Source organism: Citrus clementina, unplaced genomic scaffold, assembly GCF_000493195.1.
Source record: "Citrus clementina cultivar Clemenules unplaced genomic scaffold, Citrus_clementina_v1.0 scaffold_5, whole genome shotgun sequence".
In the NCBI taxonomy this organism is placed as follows: Eukaryota; Viridiplantae; Streptophyta; class Magnoliopsida; order Sapindales; family Rutaceae; genus Citrus; species Citrus x clementina.
Window position 1 is genome coordinate 27,896,037 of NW_006262201.1, and position 21,205 is coordinate 27,917,241.

General features: G+C 32.8%; 2 protein-coding genes and 1 pseudogene across 6 annotated transcripts in view; 2 read left to right on the top strand and 1 right to left on the bottom strand.

Moving 5' to 3' along the window:
• Window positions 1-21,205, top strand: part of LOC112098309 — a 32,554-nt pseudogene that overhangs the window by 2,477 nt on the left and 8,872 nt on the right.
• Window positions 5-2,180, top strand: LOC112098312 (spermidine-binding periplasmic protein SpuE-like). 2 transcript variants are annotated; one of them, XM_024184304.1, is made up of 3 exons: window positions 5-74; window positions 918-1,079; window positions 1,188-2,180. In XM_024184304.1, the coding sequence occupies exons 1-3, from the start codon at window positions 63-65 to the stop codon at window positions 1,578-1,580; spliced, it is 567 nt and encodes a 188-aa protein (XP_024040072.1). In that variant the 5' UTR covers window positions 5-62; the 3' UTR covers window positions 1,581-2,180. The 2 variants fall into 2 exon arrangements, with proteins under 2 accessions (XP_024040072.1, XP_024040070.1); XM_024184302.1 differs by lacking the exon at window positions 5-74 and adding an exon at window positions 148-590.
• LOC18042371 (SH3 domain-containing protein 1) overlaps window positions 12,594-21,205 on the bottom strand; it is a 34,311-nt gene continuing 25,699 nt past the window's right edge. Inside the window, exons 2-4 of one of the 4 annotated variants that reach the window (XM_006432768.2) lie at window positions 14,685-14,837; window positions 13,297-13,371; window positions 12,594-12,854 (exon numbers count right to left, since the gene is read on the bottom strand). In XM_006432768.2, coding sequence (XP_006432831.1) covers window positions 12,711-12,854; window positions 13,297-13,371; window positions 14,685-14,783 — 318 coding nt within the window. In that variant the 5' untranslated portion in view covers window positions 14,784-14,837 and the 3' untranslated portion in view covers window positions 12,594-12,710. The other 3 variants (XR_002905424.1, XR_002905425.1, XR_002905423.1) reach the window with 3 other exon arrangements.

The following is a 21,205-nucleotide window of genomic DNA, read 5'->3' on the forward strand; positions in this document are numbered from 1 at the left end:
GGTCATTGCATGTTATTGCCTGACAACTGATTTTGTTTGTAAAAGTCTGCTTCTTCATACATATGAATGCATATGTTAGTGTTTTCTTCTCCTTTTCATACATATAAATGCATATGTTAGTGTTGTCTTTTCCTTTTCACACATATTAATACATATGTTGGTGTTCTCTCCTGAGATGGATGCAATAAAGGCTTTTGCTCCTAAATTTAGCTGAAGAAATGGCAAGGGATGTGAGATTCTGTCTCATTAAATTAACAAAAACCCAAAACAATGAAAATCCATAATAATGTGGTGTGGGTAAATTGGCTCCATTTGGTTCGTTTCCTTAATGTGAATGCGCGAGCAATAGAGACTAACAAAATGAAGTGACAACAAGAAGTCAGTGTCCTTTGATGGATGCATTTTTAGGCAGAAATATGTTTGTAATTGACCAAATTTGTCTGGCATGCCAATTTCAAAAAAATTAAATTATGTGGTTATTAGCTGTAATGAAGGGGGATAGTAGGTGCAATCAGGTGTATCCAGGAAAGTTCAACAAAGTTTTGGTATGGCGTAGTGAAATTGGTTTGTGCAACTCAGGAGTCTTTCAGGTGAACGATGATAGGTTTTGATTTATGAATATTATAAATCTACTGTGCATAGTATTCTAGTAGAATCATCTATAAGTTCTAGTTATTGTATACTTTGCCCGGTTTGAGTTAAGGGCACATGTAATATGAAAGATAGTTGTCGCATCTTTTAGGTTACCTAACATTTGATCAATCCTATTATGGGGGCTTCAAGATGTCTAACAATATGTAGAATGCCCATGCTCCTCCCCATTGTTTATCTTCTACAATAATTTGTTTTAGATGCTAATATCTTTGTCGATACCGGTAACAATATTACAATATCTGCGTTTATTGGGTTTTACATAGGTTCGACTGTTTGACAGTACACACTATCTGAAGGCATTTGCAATTGGAGATGTATGGGTTGCTGTTGGGTGGATTAGTGATGTTCTTCCTGCTGTCAAACATATGTCTAATGTTGCTGTTGTTGTTCCCAAGTCTGGTGCTAGCTTATGGGCTGATCTTTGGGTATACCCATGCCTGCCATTCTACTTCAATATTCACATTGTTATCTCCTTCATATTAGTGATCAGTAAACACGATAATGTGACTAATAAGTTCGTATTCTCTTTATAGGCAATCCCTGCTGCCTCAAGACTTGAAACAAAACAAATTGGAGGGCGAGTCAGAGGTGCATTTCCATTAATCCATCAATGGATAGAATTCTGCTTGCAAACAGCGAGAGCATTGCCTTTCAAGCAAGAGGTTATCCCGAGCGCATCTCCCTCTGCCCTTGAGAGTACTCTGGTTAAGTTGCCTGAAGAACTTTTCAAGGGTAAACCAAGTCTGGATACTAACTTAATTGCTGGAGTACCCCCGACTGAAATTCTGGCCAGATGTGAGTTTTTGGAGCCATTATTTGAAGCTACATTGTCGGATTATGAGTGGCTGGTTACTAATCTGCAAAAATCCACTCCTGTACTGATCAACAAGATGCAACATTACATGTCATCATTGATCTTTAGCTAAAGGTACCTTGAAAAGTGAATGGCACTGCATACCAGTCATTATAATTGGGTCAGGGCAATTAGGTCAGAGCATAACTTCATTAGGAAAAGAGGCTTCAGCTACGTTAAATATTACAGGATGTACTGAGATGGCTGAAGCTGTTGAGGTTTTACGAGAAACGAAAGATAGTGTTTGTTTGAACAAAGTTGTTGCCAATCTTGCAGAGTTCGAGAAGAAAGATCACGAAGCGAATGCCACCGATTTCTTCATCATTGTTGCCTCTATAGTTGAAGTTTCCTCATTTGAAGCTGTTTATGCATATGCTTTTTCCCTTCTCAAGTACAGGAAATTGAAGAATTAACCAGATGTGATATGCTGAAAGAGGGAAGTTTTCTTCCTTGAATGTGGTCTTTGTGATTTGTCTTGAAGGAATAGGGTGATCACTGGCAAGAACCCTATCAAGGTAGATTTTATGATGTTAACATATCATTAAGCATTTTGTTACATCAGCAATGATGCTTTCATAGCAGCATGAAAGTGTTTAAATTTAACTGAATGATCTTGATTGATCAATTATGAGTTTTAATCGAGTAAAAACTAAATACAATAATCGTTAACAAATATTGAAATTGGGTAAATAAGATCTTGATATTGAAGAATTTGAAATCACAACCCACACAGGAAATCACCCTTCGCGTGGGGATGGAGATGTTTACTGCAGCGATATTGAATATGTCCACCGCTCTTTGGGTTATGGTGCGACTTGCCCTGAAACAATGGAAAAGAATAATTAATAATTTAACGCCAAGACATAAAATTAAAACGTGTGGACTCCGGTAGCTGCCCTACAAGTCTACAACTCTACAAGAATAATTTCTAGCCCTGTTGACTCCACTAACTAAAGAAATTTCAAAACGTACATAGAATTCCACAACAAGCAAAACGTATGGAATTTAATTTTTTGCCGTGTGGAACAAAATACAATTTAACAAAAAAGGATAAGAAAAATGGTAAGATTTCTAAAATGAGTGGAAGGTGATTCATATTTTACTGAAATGACTTGTCCTGAACATTAAGACGATTGATTTTTTTTTTTTTAATAACATCAACTTCCATATCTTTCTAACCCCTAGAATATGCTCACGTTCAAGTCTATCTTGATAATTTGAAAAAGAAAATCAAATCAAATCAACACCAAAACAATGAAAAGTAAAACTTTTGAATTTCAACTTTAAACTTTTGTTAACCCCTAGAATATTCAGCGTTTTCAAATTCTTCCGATTGCATATCTTCTTCCTCCATCAATGCAATATTTGAACGATTATGAAAGAGTTTAAGAACATAAAAAATCTCCAAGGTTTATACGGTATAACAAATTTAAATTCTCAATTACAATAGATAATAATTAAACTAATAATTTTTTATGTACTTATTTTAGTAATTTCACCTAAGAATAATATTGTAATTAGAAAAAAAAATCTAATAAGTAGGGTGGTCTTATACAAAATCAACTGTACTGTGATGAGTTTCCTTTTGTTAATAATTTTAGTCTAATTTCAATTGTACTGTGATCGCTTCTCAAGGTAAGTGAAAGTTACAGATGTGGCAAAATAAATAATTAAGTTAACAAAATGCTAACTAATTTTCCTCAATACCTAGGGTTGTACAATTTCACCAACCTGGAAGAATTGACATTAATGGACTGGTCTCCTCCCCATATAATTATAATCCTTCTAGAAAGCTATTTTTTATTAAATATTTGCTTTTAAGTTAATTTCAATTAAAAAATGTTTTAAGTTATATATACTCTAATGAGATTCTGAATTCCTTTATTCCAATAATAATGAAAACGTATTAAATTAGAAATGAAAAAATTGGTGTTGATGATTCAACCTATTTGGATAGATTACGTGAATAAAATTAAAATTTTGATTTAATTTTTGTTTATTGTTAATTCTCAGGCTATCTTAATTTCAAGAATTTAGAATGTTAATTTGGTCATGGATTTCAACCCGTGAGTGTCATATTCTAGACTTAATGGTATCATTCTTTGATTGAGGGCAATAACTCTCACTCCTCTTGTAAAAAAATATTTTCAACTATTTTGATGACTTAAAAATTGATAGATTTATTGTTGTCATGACCAAATTATTCATTTTAATGAAATATAATTAATGCATCAAAGTTACCAGGTTTATGTTCTATCTTAATGCGCTTTTTTTTTTTTTTCAGTTATAGCTTCTGCTTACGTCTGTTTCATTTTTTTTTAATAAAAAAACAAGGGAAGGTTTTTCCGAGTCATCCATTATTTGATTACCGTCAATCAAGAAAACAACCAAATTAATTTCTCTCCAAAATTTCCAAAAGCTAGAAAATTTTGTTATTTGAAAATAACATCATTAATTATAGAGTGGATCAAACCGCGTTATTGTCTTTCATAAAATTGATGTCTTTTTAAGAGTCAATACTTTTTATTTACGCAAACCAGTCGACATCACACATATACTCTTTAATTTGATAAATGGTTACACAAATTTTGTTTACAAAAATATATTATTCATGTTCTGTATTATTTTTTAACATCATATTTTTATTTATTATAATTGTTTAAAGTTAATTGTTAGGTTGATATATAATAAAAACATATAATCGTTCTCTTACTAAACACACATACTCATAGTTTCTGTTCATTTGTCATCTCAATCTATCTCATTTATCCTTTGTTGATAGCTCAAAACGCGTCACTGTGGAAAATTATAGCAAAACGACAAATATGGAAAAAAATGGGAAGAAAATTAATGCATGAAAGAGTTGCAGAAGACAACCAAATAAGTCAACTATACGCTAGTTGGGTGTATAAATTGTTAGATGTGTTATAAACAAATAGCATAGAGCCTTGGTTGGTTACAGAGATAGAAAAAGTGTGTGTGTTTTTTAGAACTTAAAGATATAGTTAGAATGGGTGGTTCAAAATCAAAAATGGTGATAATGTTTGTTCTGTTATTAATAATATTAGAAGGTGGGTGGAGTGAAGGATGTTTGGATCACGAGAGATTTGCTCTTTTGCGACTCAAACATTTCTTCGATGATACTGGTAGTTATCTTTACAACTGGGGAGATGGTGAGGGAGCTACTGATTGTTGTCAGTGGGAAAGGGTTGAGTGCAGCAACACCACAGGCCGAGTGATAGCGCTAGACCTTTTTGGCACGTATCGGCGAGAGTACAGCTGGTATTTGAATGCTTCTTTGTTTACTCCCTTCCAACAACTTGAGTCACTTGATTTACATGGCAAAAATATAGCTGGTTTTGTTGAGAATGAAGGTGCTTCGTCTAATTCAATTAAATTACATTTCGCTCTCCTAATTTAAGTCGAATATCAAGACTGAGCAGCTATATGCATATTCATTCAATTGACAATTTTTACATATTTTTTAAAATGTTTAATTTTGAAATTACACCAAACATCATATGTGATCTTTGTTTTGATTTTACTTGCAGGTCTAGAAAGATTGAGCAACTTGAAGAGGCTTGATTTAAGTCATAACTTGTTCAACAATAGCATCTTATCATCTGTGGCTCATCTTTCATCACTAACATCATTAGATTTATCTGAAAATAGATTGGAAGGAAGTATTAATGTTAAAGGTACGTAATTAAAACGTCATCGCTTTTCCCAACTCTTTCATTAACATGTTAAAATAAGATTCAAGGCTTTGAATTCAATTTTTTTTATGAGTAAATATTAGAAAAATAGTTTTAAGCAATTCATAAATACAATTTTCAATGTTTCTCATAATTACTCTAACTGTGAAGCAAATACCCCATGACTAATTTATCATTTTGTCCAGTTAAAAATGATAAAATTTATCATTTGTTTATATTGATTTATTAACTCTATTTTAAGTCTTAAGTCTTGGCGTCTTGGCATGTTTGCAGAATTTGATTCCTTGAGCAACTTAGAGGAGTTGGACATGAGCTACAATGAAATAGACAATTTCGAGGTTCCTCAAGGTAAACAATTAAAATATTATTTAATTACATTAATTTAATTCGTTTGATTAGGGAAGACCTAAAATGTACAAAAACATAATTAAAAAAAAATAAAGAAACAGAGAATTCATATTATTTCAAAAAACAAAAGGTAATACTATTATTTCAAAAAAAGAATGTAATAAAGATTTGATTCCGGTTCTTTAATCTTTATAGCAATTGAACAACAATGTTGCTCTTTTCCTAAAGCATAAAATATGAAATGAGTCATAATTGAATTAGTCATTTATTTTGTTTAGATCTAAATTTAGACAATAAATTTTGATTTTTTTTTCAATCCTATCCTTATTATTATTGTTAAACAGGTTACAGAGGTTTGAGGAAGTTGAAAAGCCTCTATCTATCGAATGTTGGAGTTAGAGATGGAAGCAAGTTGTTACAGTCAATGGGATCATTCCCATCCCTCAACACTCTTTACCTGAAGGATAATAATTTTACCGATATAGCGACAACTACTACTCAAGGTAAGTAAAAGGTACATATGTGGCCAAATTTATAAATAAATTGTTAATTAATTAATTTTTCCGTATTATTAATAAAGCTAAATTCGTCGCTCCTTCCTTCTAATTCTAAACAGAGTTGGCAATTTCACCAACTTGGAGTATTTGACATTGGACTTGTCCTCACTCCATTTAAGCCTTCTGCAATTGCTTGAAGAATGAATTTATTTATTTATTTATTATTATTATTGTTGTTGTTGTTGTTGTTGTTGTTGAAGTGAGGTGGGCAAGCGTTCACTCAATTAATATGTGAGGAATTAATAATTACAATCCAAGGTAGAATTGTGGAAAATTAAAGCAAAATGAGAAATATGGAAAGAAAGGAAGAAAGTTAAGGGCATGAAAGACTAGGAGAAGACTAAAGACCACCAAATAAGTCAACTGAAAACTAGCTGGGGCCTGGGTGTACAAATTGTTAGATGTGTTTGTTATAAATAACATAGAGCCATCTTGTTGGTTGCAGAGGCAGAGAGACACAGAGTGTGCATTTTATTAATTAAAAATATATATAAAATGGGTGGTTCAAAATCCAAAATGGTGATAATGTTAGTTTTGTTAGTATTAATAATATTAGAAGGGAGGTGGCGTGAGGGATGTTTGGTGCATGAGAGATTTGGTCTTTCGAGACTTAAAACATTTCTTCAATTCTCCTTATAATTTTTGTCACGACTGACCGTTGTCAATAGAATGGGGCTGGGTGCAGGGTTGATTTACGTTAGAACAATATAGCCGGTAGTGTTGAGAATGAAGGTGTTTCATTTAATTTAATTAATTTACTTTCTCCCTCCTAATTTAAGTGGAATATCAAGACAGAACAATTATATGCATCTTCGTTCAGTTGACAATTTTGACATATTTTTTTAAGTGATTAATTTTGAAATTACACCAAACATTATTTGTGATCTCTGTTTTGACTTTACTTGCAGCGCTAGAGACGTTATCAAGATTGAGCAACTTGACGATACTTGATTTAAGTTATAACTTGTTCAATAATAGCATCTTGTCATTTGTTGCCCGTCTTTCATCATTAACATCATTAGATTTATCTTACAATGGATTGGAAGGAAGTATTAATGTTAAAGGTACGTAATTAAAACGTCATCGCTTCTCCCAACTCTTCCATTAACATGCTAAAATAAGATTCAAGGCTTTGAATTCAATTTTTTTTTATGAGTAATATTAGAAAAATAGTTTTAAGCAATTCATAAATACAATTTTCAATGTTTCTCATAATTTCATCTTGTACTTTTGTATGTCTTGACTTTAAGATTAAAAAAAAATTACTCTAACTGTGAAGCAAATACCCCATGACTAATTTACAATTTTGTCCAGTTAAAAATGATAAAATTTAGGGAAATTATCATTTGTATACCCTTAGTTTACTCTATTATCAAAAATACTACAACACTTTGAGGGTGTATCAATCGTCCACCCTAAGTTGACAAAATGTATTAGCCAACCACCAAACCGTTAGTTGCCGTTTAAATATGATAACATCATAAGGGTAATCTGGTCTTTTCATATGATACAAGTGATAATTTAAGGGTATACAAGTGATAAAAAGAGAGTTTAAGGGGATACAAGTGATAATTTTCAAGGGTAAAATCGTCAATTTACTGTAATTCTGTTAACTTTCAAACGGCAATTAACAGTTTGGTGGTCGGTTGATACATTTCATCAACTTAGGGTGGACGATTGATACACCCTTAAAGTGTTGTAGTATTTTTGATAATAAAGCAAATATAGGGTATATGAATGATAATTTCCCTAAAATTTATCATTTGTTTATATTGATTTATTAACTCTATTTTAAGTCTTAAGTCTTAAGTCTTGGCATGTTTGCAGAATTTGATTCCTTGAGCAACTTAGAGGAGTTGGACATGAGCGGCAATGAAATAGACAATTTCAAGGTTCCTCAAGGTAAACAATTAAAATATTATTTAATTACATTAATTTAATTCGTTTGATTAGGGAAGACCCAAAATGTACAAAAACATAATTAAAAAAAAATAAAGAAACAGAGAATTCATATTATTTCAAAAAACAAAAGGTAATACTATTATTTCAAAAAAAGAATGTAATAAAGATTTGATTCCGGTTCTTTAATCTTTATAGCAATTGAAAAACAATGTTGCTCTTTTCCTAAAGCATAAAATATGAAATGAGTCATAATTGAATTAGTCATTTATTTTGTTTAGATCTAAATTTAGACAATAAATTTTGATTTTTTTTTCAATTCTATCCTTATTATTATTGTTAAACAGGTTACAGAGGTTTGAGGAAGTTGAAAAGCCTCTATCTATCGAATGTTGGAGTTAGAGATGGAAGCAAGTTGTTACAGTCAATGGGATCATTCCCATCCCTCAACACTCTTTACCTGAAGGATAATAATTTTACCGATATAGCGACAACTACTACTCAAGGTAAGTAAAAGGTACAGATGTGGCCAAATTTATAAATAAACTGTTAATTAATTAATTTTCTGTATTATTAATAAAGCTAAATTTTTGCTCATTCCCTCTAATTCTAAACAGAGTTGCACAATTTCACCAACTTGGAATATTTGACATTGCACGGTTCCTCTCTTCATATAAGCCTTCTGCAAAGCATTGCATCAATATTCCCTTCGTTAAAAAATCTGTCGATATCTTATTGTGAAGTCAATGGTGTCGTACATGGTCAAGGTAAAAGAAAAGTGTTGGTTGTGCACTCACTGAGTGTTGTCCTACGTATTCAATATTTTTATTTATTTATTTTATTGTTTAATGTTTCTGCTAGGTTTTCCTCATTTCAAGAGTTTGGAACATTTGGGCATGATGTCCACGCGCATTGCACTCAACACCAACTTTCTTCAAGTCATCAGTGAATCGATGCCTTCTCTTAAGTACTTATCACTGTCATATTCTACTCTTGGCACTAACAGCAGCAGGATTCTTGATCGAGGTTAATCAGATGCTCCCACCCTCCATTCTTAATCTATAATATTAATTTTCAGTTAAATATTTAATTACACAAACGAATCACTTATTATAAAAGAACAATACGCATTCATTAATTTTTATATTATATTAATTGATGAATTTAATAAATTCCAGGCCTCTGTTCGCCGGTGCATCTGCAAGAGTTATACATTGGTTCTAACGATTTAAGAGGTAGCTTGCCTTGGTGCATGACAAATTTGACATCCCTCCGAATATTAGATGTTTCTTCCAATCAACTTACTGGAAGCATCTCCTCGTCTCCCCTCATTCATTTGACATCCATTGAAAAGCTGTATCTTTCAAACAATCACTTCCAGATCCCAATTTCACTTGAACCACTTTTCAATCATTCAAGACTCAAGACTTTTTATGCTGACAACAACGAACTAAATGCAGAAATAACTCAGTCACATTCTTTGACCGCCCCAAACTTCCAATTATCACGTCTCTCATTGTCTTCCGGTTATGAAGATGGCGTCACATTCCCCAAATTCCTTTACCATCAACATGATCTGGAGACTGTTGAGCTCTCACATATAAAGATGAATGGAGAATTTCCAACTTGGTTGTTGGAAAACAACACAAAATTGAGACAACTTTCTCTCGTCAATGATTCTCTTGGAGGACCTTTCCGGTTGCCAATTCATTCACACAAGCGGTTAGGAATGTTGGATATATCCAACAACAACTTCCGAGGCCACATTCCAATAGAAATTGGAGATGTTTTACCAAGTCTATACCTTTTCAACAATTCCATGAATGCTTTAGACGGTAGCATTCCCTCTTCACTTGGTAATATGAAATTCCTCCAAATTCTGGACTTATCCAACAATCACTTGACTGGTGAAATCCCCGAGCACTTGGCCGTTGGTTGCGTCAACTTGCAGTCTCTTGCATTATCAAATAACAACCTACAAGGTCACATGTTCTCTAGAAATTTTAACTTGATAAACTTGAAATGGTTACAATTGGAGGGCAATCGCTTCATAGGTGAGATCCCACAAAGTTTGTCTAAATGCTCCTCACTAGAAGGATTGTATCTTAACAATAATAGTCTTTCGGGTAAGATTCCACGATGGTTGGGTAATCTCACATGGTTACAATATATTATAATGCCCAATAATCATCTTGAAGGCCCTATTCCAGTGGAGTTTTGTCAGCTTGATTTGCTTCAGATTTTGGACATTTCAGACAACAACATATCTGGAAGTTTACCATCTTGTTTCCATCCTCTCTCTATCAAACAAGTTCATCTTTCAAAAAATATGTTACATGGACAGCTAAAAAGAGGTACATTCTTTAATTGCTCTTCCCTTGTGATATTAGATCTTAGCTATAATCGCTTGAATGGCAGCATTCCGGATTGGGTTGATGGGCTTTCTCAGTTAAGCCACCTTATCTTAGGTCATAATAATCTTGAAGGTGAAGTGCTAGTTCAATTGTGCGAATTGAACCAACTACAATTGTTAGATCTTTCTAATAATAATCTTCACGGTCCTATTCCTCCTTGCTTTGATAACACCACACTTTATGAAAGTTACAGCAATAGTTCTAGTCTTGATGAGCAATTTGAAATATTTTTTTCCATCGAAAGCCCTCAGGGAAATGTAGAAAAGCAAATCCATGAAATTTTTGAGTTCACAACAAAGAACATTGTGTACATTTACCAAGGAAAAGTGCTTAGCCTCCTATCAGGACTTGATCTTTCTTGCAACAAGCTAATTGGTCCTATTCCTCCTCAAATTGGAAATTTGACAAGGATTCAAACATTGAATCTATCACACAACGACTTGATAGGATTGATCCCATCAACATTTTCAAACTTGAAGCATGTCGAAAGTTTGGATCTTTCCAACAACAAATTGAATGGGAAAATCCCTCATCAACTAGTGGAGTTAAAGACATTGGAGGTTTTCAGTGTGGCATACAATAACTTATCAGGCGAAATTCCAGAATGGACTGCACAATTTGCAACCTTCAATGAGAGTAGCTATGAGGGAAATACTTTTCTTTGTGGATTGCCATTGCCCATTTGCAGATCACCAGCAACTATGTCGGAGGCTTCAATTGGCAATGAACGAGATGATAATTTAATTGAAATGGACAGTTTCTTTATCACATTTACAACATCGTACGTAATTGTGATATTTGCAATTGTTATTATTTTATATGTAAATTCTTATTGGCGACGTAGATGGTTTTACTTTGTTGAAATGTGGATAACTTCATCTTACTATTTTGTTGTAGACAATCTTATTCCAACAAGATTTTATCATTGAAATTAATTAGTAGTTTAATTACGATTCTTTAAGTACTAATCAAGTTTGTTTAGGAAATATTTTTTTATTAAAATTGTAGTAGTATTTAGCATTATATAGCTTCCAACTTCCAAGCACTTCACATTTGTCTCTACACTTAAAAAACTGAGTGATCATGTTTTGCAGATCTGGATTTGGAGCAGGATGGATCCAAACCCATATCTGTCCACCGTAACTTATAGCTTCCCTATACTGTGCAGCATACTTAACTAAGAGAACCATCTCCAATGTTAAAAGCATTCACTCTATAACATTCATTTAGAAACTATATTCAGAATAATTTTATAATTAAACACAAGAAATGAAACACACAGATACACTTGATCGCCTATTTTACTCTAAAAAAGAACGATTATTGTGCTATCATCATCTTCTTCACTAGCAACATTAACACCAAATCGATGGACCCATACATTTCATCAAGAAAGGTCTATATCCAATAAAGTTGAAGCCTAACAAAAAATTCAAGAAGATTCATGCCTCGCCACAACAAGGGGCACAACAACATCAAAGTAGAGATTAAGCAGTATTCTCAAAGCTAAAACTCTCAAATCCACCCACCAGAATTTCATAGCTCCTCAACAATTTTAAGAACTAAAGATAATTAGGATTTAACATTAGTTTTTTATATATTAGTTTCATAATTTACAAATCAATGAAGATGAAGATTATGCTAATAAATTCAAATTATACCATACATTCTCTAGATGTTACCAAAAATTTCTAAGTCAATCCCACATATTTCATAATTTTAAGACTAGAAAATTTCACTAGTTAGAAGTTTCATTACCTTCAAGTGGAAGATGAAGAACATTATACAAGTGATTCAGATTATATCATACATACTCCAAATGCAACTAGAAATTAACAAGTTCATGCACACATATTTCATAACATTATGATTGAAAAGTTTCACAGAGAAATTCTAAATTCAATCTCTTGCATGAAGGCAATTTGATTGATTTGAGTTACTTTCTTATCAAGCTACTAATATAACATTCAAGTCAGGGAGAAAATAAATTAAAACTGGGAAGAAATAACAGTAAAAATTTGTTGCTCAACATGATGTGTATTTTTTTTCAAGGCAATTTGGAAACACAATTGTTACCACAGATATTCTTCTCAACTTGGAGATAAATACAAATATTAAAATGCATATGATCGCACATACTACTTCGAGTTTAGTAAGATTTCATTAAAAGAAGCAATCAAACCACTTATCAATTGTCGCAGTCGTTCTATAAACTAAAATAGCAATATAATACAAGAAAAAGAACATATAGATACTTGGCAAGAGTTCATTAAGAAGTCACATCACATTCAGGTGAGGAGTTTGCTTCTGATATCTTGCTAGCTGGGGCTTTTTCTTGTCTTTCTACGTATGCCGAGGGAAACCAACCAGCTTGGCCCTTGCATTCACCTTCCGACCATCCAATAGGAGCCACCTTGAGAAGTTATAACTAAAATGGTGAATTAAACAAAAGTTGACCGTTCAAAGACCTAAGGGGAAAACTAATTCTTTTACGTAGGAGGAGTGAATTAGTTGTGATCACTGAAATAACAGCATAACTATGGAAGCATAACAAGATATAAATTCACACGTCTATAAGGGTAAACTGGGTGGTTGAGAACTGAGCTAGCAACCCTACTATATTCTGATTTGCACTTCAATGTAAAAGGGAATATATGGTAGGAAGAAAGAAAACCAACCATCATTTGTTAACTCATTGCTTTTCAATCAAAATTTTAAGAACAAAATGCCATGTGCTTTGAACATCAAATAAGTATAAGCATTAGTTCTAAATTCCACATATCATAAGTTGTTAGAAGGATAAGTTAATAGCAGAGTAGAAAAATCTATGTGTTGGTATTTAGAGGGGAAAGTACCTGGCGAACCACAACATAATCATCAATTGAAAGACTTAGCTCTCCATTTGCTTGAGCATCAAATGGATGTATAACCTGCAAGATAATGGGATAAATAGAACTTAAAAAAAGCATAACAAAAGCGGCAACAGTAGCAGCAACGTTCATTGTAACCACTATGATCATGGCCAACAAAGATATATTAGAAACAAAATTCCATTTTTACTACGACATTAATATGTACTATACGATATCATGACGATTGGGTTACTAAGAGCTATCAAAGTCTAATAAGTTCTGTATAACTTTATGTAGTTATTTAAATTATGGATCAGATTTTAAATTTGAAATTTTGACTGCTCTCCACAAAACATGGCCTATGCACAAGAAAGTCATAGATAATGAGGATTACAAGTGTCCGACATCTTTTGAGTGATGGATTTAACATGAGAGCTTATGGTCAGTCAATTTCCTCTGCCTAGCAATATAAGCTTTCTCGGCCAGATTTATCATCAAATACATAGATTGCCCCCAAGTCACATCCATATAAACATAGTTTTTCTAGGTAAACCAAGTAAGGAGTATCATAATTCAGACATAATCATAAAAAGGCCCATCTAACTTAAGAGAAAATCTCAAAAAGAGGGATGCTGAGCTATCAGTCTTGTATCTATAAGCAATATCAAGACTTTACGTCACCTGCTACATCGTGAGTGGCTACACAACTTTCAGTGGTTTGTCTTTCTTTGGCACGCCTAACTCAGCTTCGATGTTGCTGAGATATTGATAGTAGAGACACATGATACTTCTAGCTCATGCATTCTATCTAACTCATCCAACAACTATCTCTTTTTTAATTCATTAGTGTTTGCTAAACCTCATGCTTAAAAGTCCTGTTCTCCTAAACAAAGTTTCCTAAGAATGACTTCCTTAGCACCACAGTTGGACACTTTTAGAGCAATTTTATTTGGGGGAAAAGAATTTTCAAGGTGTTAACTAATAAATTTTAAAAAATAATTACAATTTGTCCTACAATCATATGACAATTTATCTGGGATGAAAGGATACAGATAGACATCTTCCACTTTCAAGACTAATCACTACTTCCGTAGATGTTGTGCAATAATACAAATACTTGACCAGATGGTAGAAAAAAATTTTATTGCTCCAAAATTAAAATAAGAATGCAATATGTTAAGCAAAAGGCTGTGCAACATCAAATTAATTGATAAGTTTGTAATTCAGTAAATTAACAACTTTCATGGTAAAATACAACAAATTTCTTTTGAAAAAAAATAAATAAATCTTAAAAGACAACATTCAATTTTGTGCACATCTTATTTCTTAAGATTTTTCAGGAGGAGGGCAATAGAGGGACTTTCACCTATGCAAGAGAGCAGAAGCCTTACTTTCCCTATAAAGTAGACGTCATTCTGATTAATATGCGTTTGCAAATCAGCTCCGTTTGAATCAGTATTCTGATAGACACACGAGGCATTTACATCCATTTCCAAAGTCACATGTTGCGAGGAGGACTCATTTGATTGCTCCTATACGATCATCTAATTCAAGTAGTCACAATTATTCTTTTGCATAAGTGAGACGAAAATGATAAATGCAATATTATCAGCAGTAAACAAGAAGAGAACGCTCCAAGAAATAGATAGATGCAGACAAGCAAGTTAAAATGCATAGTCCCAAACCTCCGCATACAACTTCTCTAAAATAGCAATAACGTGTTGATGCTATGTTTTCTCAGCATCTACCTGCAAAGGCCCGAGACCAGGAAAACAACAATAAAACCACTAGCTGAAGGAGAAAGCAAAGAAAGAAATACACTTGACATAAATCTTGACAAGAAGCACAAATTAAGACATAACAAACCCCAATCATATTGTTTAGAACTACCATTCGTTATTTCGTTATTGTAACATTTCGAACAAGTGTTGACTTAATTCAACATTGTTGGAAAGATAGGCTTTTAGAAGCAGAAGAAAGCCTCTCAAACCAAAGTGCTGGTCCTTGTATTGATCAAGGGATGTAAACATATTACATTTGCAGGATGAGATTTAATCACTCCCCTGATTTATTCGGGTTGCAGTAAAACTAAGCGAGCAACTGTTTGACTTTCAAGCAACAGCTAAATCAGCTATTAAAATTCAAATAAAATCATAATAGAATAATAACAGGCCATCTTGCATCAAAAATTAAGTTTAATTTGTGAATTGTTTTCTATAGACATGTCAGTTTCTGCTATTGAAATGTTAAAAGCATTGAAAAATTATTCAATAAATTATGCAAGCATTAAAATAGAGGACATATTAAAAAGTTTCTAATTACAATGTTAAGATTTCCTATATTTTAGCATTTGCATATTTTAATTTATTTAAAAGCTACGTAGATCAACTTTGGGCATGAAGATTTTAGCTTCTACGAGACTTGATTGGAATATGCATAAGGAAGTGTGTTAAAATATGATGCATCCAACGAAAGACAAACCACGTGTAGTCTTTTAATTAAGCCAAAGTAGCAGCTCAAACAAATGACACTTGGACCAACATGCAATCATGAAGTGGCCGGAAAAAGGACAAATGCAACTTTGGCTTAAATAAAAAATAACATGTGACTCGACTTTTGCTGGACATGCATCATGTTATTACAAGACAACAAAAATCAGTATGATAGTACTAAAAGTTGACAATAACATGAAGATAAGAGGCAGAATGTCAACACATGCATAGGCACACACAAGAAAGTATTAACGTATATACCATAGCAAAAAGTATTTGATATGTCATCTGTTGCTGCTGTGATTCAACTGACAGCATGGCAGCTGTTGCTTCTCTACCAAGAGCCATTATTGTAGATTTAAGCTCGGTCAATCTTGCTTCTGCATTTCGAAGCTTCACAGCACTCTCTGCTGATATATCAGATTCCCTAATCTTTGATCGGTGCCTAAATACTTCAGCTGCCTGGTGAAAATATTCAATATAAATCTAATATAATTCTCATCTTGCCTTATGCATGCATATGTTACCTCAAAGCTTACCTGGGCTTCAACTTCATGTCGAAGTTTGTCATAACGATGAGTCAGGTGTCGAGCATCTTCCAAAGGTGCTCCGTTGATTAACGCCCGTAGTGGCTCAGATACCTACATGTCCAAAAACCTGTAACATAGTTAGAAAAATGAAAAGAAAGAGCGAAACCTCAATTAAAAAGTTCCTCCAACATAATCATGGAATTTGGGCCTACTTCAAGGATATATATATAAGGATAATTTATGCAATTTTGGGTCTTAGGATGATTCATATTAGGTTAGTGTTCTTCTCTTCTGTATTTAAGGTTAAAATAGAAATAAACCTATGAAAATATCTAAATTAGGGCTGTAAGACTTCCACATGCATCCTTCAGTCTCATGGATTTGATTTCACTATAGATGCAAGTGTCTTTATTGAAAATGCTCGGAGTCAATTGAGAGAACTCACGGCCAATAACTTGTCACACGCTAGTCTTTGCTAGTGATGTAAGAAGTCACAAGGTCTCTTCAACATTTGAACCAATAAAATTATTAAGTCATGGATGTCACTAGCAATGATTTTAATATAAAACATTAAATATTTCAGAGTTGAAACTTTAAAATGGATTCTTTTATTCAATATCTTAGAACTAAGTTTCCTTATGAGAAGATAATAGTTTCCGTAGCAATTTACATAGAATTTTCTATATTTGAATTATTTTCTAGTTAGGGATGAACTAACCTGATCACGAAGAATCCCAAGCAAAGTTTCCCTCTCATTTTCCATCAAATCATGTGAAGTGCCAAATTGAAGAGCAGCTCTTGCAACGCAAGAATTGTCACTTTGATTCTCCACTCCATACTTGCAACAATCTTCGGCCAACTTTCTCGCTACAATATTTGAATACAAAAATATTGTACACAAGAACTAGTCAAGAAAATTAAAAAAAAAATCAAATATTATAACGAGAGCAAGAGCAAACGAACAACCTATTTCCATTTGTTTCAAGCTTACTGCAACAAACACTTCAACGCCACGGACAACATTCCTCTGACAATATTCCAAATTATTGTTCAGATAAAACCATAGAAACCATCATAATTGTTCAACATACATTAAGCTAAAGGAGGATGGTGCCTTAGCTGCCCTGGTGGAATTGTATAGATTTTGAAGTTGTTGGTGACACTCAATTTCAGATTCATCAACCGCAACATTTTCAATACCAAGATGGAGCAGATGCTTCAATACTGCCTGTACAAATCATAAAAAACTAATGAAAAATAAATAAAATCGAGAAATTTCACTAACTAAAAGTCTAAATATAATTTTTTAAAAAAGAAAAGAAACGGACTTGCTGCTGCTTGGCGACTTGTTCTCGGAGCTTGATTGCCTGTTTCTTGATAGCTTCCATACTGTTTCTTTCAAAAAGCGACGACGGCTCAGCTCATGGAGGTGGAAAAAAAAAGTGTGATCGGGAAAAATAAAAAGGCATGAATAATTTTTGAAAAAAAGCGAAAATCAAGGAAAGCCAGCTCTTTCCAGAAAATAAAAAAAGAAAAAAGAAAAAAGAAAATTATAAGTTTGAAAGGAGAAGATGATTGTGGAAGTGTGCGGTGTGGCTGACAGCTACTTGGATTGTATTGTCGGGTAAGGTAATAGTAGAGAATTTTTTTTTTTTAAGAAAAATAGTAGAGAATTTTTTAAGAAGCTAGAACAGAGCATGACATTAGACTTTTGTTGACCAAAGGATGTTGTTTTATTCTTCTTATACTTTACGTTTGGTTTGGTTTTTCAAACTAAATAATCAAGTAGCAAAAATACAAATTTAGAGATTAGGGGGTGAACTAGCTAGGTGGTTTACAAATATTCCTATTTGTAAGGTGAATTAATTGAATCATGAGAAAACAATGTGACCATAGCTCAATATGAGATGATTTCGGAGAGGCATATTGTTTTCAAGTGAATTTGATCCATTAAGAGATGAAGTGGATTGAAGTGGAAAGTTTAAATAACAAATCCTTGTTCTTGAGTTTTACGACGTTGTTACTCCTTCAGGTGGCAGATTATGCAAGTGAATTCAAAAACACAATGCATCAATCACGGGGATGCTACATCAAAAGACGGGATCATAGTCTATGCATTGAACAGTTACAGTTGCTGCTACCAATTGCCTCGGCAAAGATCAAGAAGACTGAACGGGAAGTTAATGCCATCAAGGAGTTGTCTAGTGTTCTTTTCCTTATGCTATGATCGGTGCTCTTGAGGCTGCCCTGAAACACAGGAAAATACTTCGATATCCTCCATTCGATGATGCAAAGAACCGGTTAATGTATGATTACCTAATTGACTCAGGATCAGGTAACAACAACAACAATTTATTAATAGTAATATCACAAACGAAGAAGATTTCGGAGAGGGAGATGTAAGCGTATACTGTTTACAGGTTTGATCCACTGGGGATGAAGTGGTCTCAAGTGGAAAGTGATTTATTAAACAACAAATCATTGTTCTTGGGTTATACCTCATGATGTCATCAAGTGGAAGATGAAGATCGTTTGATATTGAAGAATTTGAACAGAAAGCCCATAGAAAGTACTTAAATAAGCATATTCTTGTTGGGGTAGAATATTAAGAAAGGAGTTGTCTACTGTGTGTTGCGTAATTATGCTATGATCGGTGCTTTCAACATTGCCCTGAAAACAGTGGGAAATACTTCATACCCTCGACATGATGATGAAAAATTGGTTACCGATTACCTAATTGACTCAGGTGACAACAATCCATTAATAGCACAATTTGACGTGATGCCGTTTAGGTATATGGTTTTCAAGTTTGATTCATCAGTGATGAAGCGGACTAAAATTAAAAGTTTAAATGATAAGTCATTGTTCTTGGGCATATCGTCATTACTACTTCCAGTGATCAAAGATGAAGATGAAGATGAAAATTGTGCGAGTTCAAGATTACCATCAACTCAATTTTATGATTGGAGTGTCTCACCGTGACTCAGACAAATTCTGATTCAACCTCCTTCACCAATGGATTTTGATTAGTTATTTTGTGATCAAGCAACTTAATTAAACTCACAGTTTGTTAGTCTAATTTTAGTTTTACTGTGACCACTATTCAAGGTAAGCGAAAGTTACAGATGTGGCAAAATCAATAATTAAATTCATAAAATGTTAAAAAATAAAACTTATAAATGTTGCATGACTACTTACTAATAAATAAATAAGTTAGAATGTAGTTAGTTAATTTTACACCATATTATATATTATTCGATAATAATATAAAATAAAAATAATTAAAAAATAAATAATTGAATAAATAAATATGGCTTTCTAAACAATAAAAATTCTAGAGTTAAAATTTATATTATTATTTTATTTTTTAAAATTGACATTTTTCTATTGTCTTACATGTACAAAGATTTTGAGAGTTGAGAAGAATATATTTAATGAAGCTTGATAACATTTGATGGGATAGCAAGTAAGGGTAAATAAGATATTTTTATTTGTTATTTATTTGAATTATATCTATTTGTTCAAGTTAAAATACTAAATATAAATTGGAGGTAGACATTTTAACAGATCATCTAAGCTCTCAAATCTGAAATTTTGTGTAGATTTAAATTCATAATCCCCAATTATTTGATCAGCAACTATCAAGAACTAACCAAATTTATTTCTTCATGACTTCCAAACACTAGAAAATTTTGTTATTTGATAATAATATCATTAATTAGAGTTTATCAAACCGCATTATTTTCTTTCATAAAATTGATGCCTATTAGTGTCACACTTTATTTGTATTACCTAGCGGACATCAACTTTTTTTTTAATTTTTTAAATTAAAAAGACCATTTGATTTTAACCCATGTTCTTGGCCTTAGGGAAGCTGACTTTTTTTATAGTCGATATGTGCTTGAACTTTGTTGTGTTAATTATTTCAATCCCCGATTATGCAATTTTTAAATTATAGCCTAACGGCGGTCTCATCACCACGTGTGTGATTTTCTTTTGCCAATAGGATCTGCAGAGAGCTTGATCTCATCCAATAGCAAAATAAACTTCCTAATAAGTGAAGGTATAGTATAAATATTTCACCCCCATATTATTTATTAGCAGCTTGATTATTTTATATGCATCTTTGATTTTAATTTTTTTTCCCATAATTGCTACTATGTTCGAACTGGTCATGAATTATCTATAAGATTTTTCATGTTGCTTTTAGGTGCATTGGATTTTTTGAGTTTAGTGCAAGAGTAGAGGAAGGCAAATTAAGAAAAAGGATAAAGATCTATGATTAGCTATTTTGGGATGTCTCATAACATATTGATGCTAACATTATACATATGTATATCTAAATAATGGGCTTGGATCAAGAGCCCATTAATAATCATAGATTAGTTTATATAGTTCAAAAAATGTACCATAAAGCAATTTTACAAGCACTTGTTAGCCTATGTTGAGCTTTATTATCAATAGTTCATAGTTCATCAGTGCACTGCAAGTTTACTACTTGAAGTAAATGTTGTGGTGCGTGCATTCTTCATAAGGCCAACTATTGAATTTAGCATTGAAACTTACAAAATGTAATAGAAAGAGGTAGATAACAGCCATAAAACACTAAGATTGGAAATCAGGGCAACTAAATACTATTACAAGCCCTTAGAAAAGACAGCGATCATCCTGAAATATATATACTGAAAGTAAGAAATGTTAATCGCAAAGTTATGTGCCAACAGAACTATTGACTACTTGTCTCTAGTAGAAAGTAAATATTTTTAACTTCAGCCCTCTACTTTGTTCTAAGAACAAGGCAATATAAGGAAACATCGGTGTCTAAAATTTGCCGCTTGGAATATTTCACTGTCTAAACATTCACTCACCACTTATTTCATTAATGAATTT

What these genes read in the sequence shown, in the direction of transcription:
- LOC112098312 (XM_024184302.1), top strand. Translation starts at nt 471, where the DNA reads ATGTGGTTATTAGCTGTAATGAAGGGGGATAGTAGGTGCAATCAGGTG. An exon ending in GCAACTCAGGAGTCTTTCAG is followed by an intron (nt 591 to 917) that starts GTGAACGATGAT and finishes GGTTTTACATAG; the next exon opens with GTTCGACTGTTTGACAGTAC. An exon ending in GCTTATGGGCTGATCTTTGG is followed by an intron (nt 1,080 to 1,187) that starts GTATACCCATGC and finishes TTCTCTTTATAG; the next exon opens with GCAATCCCTGCTGCCTCAAG.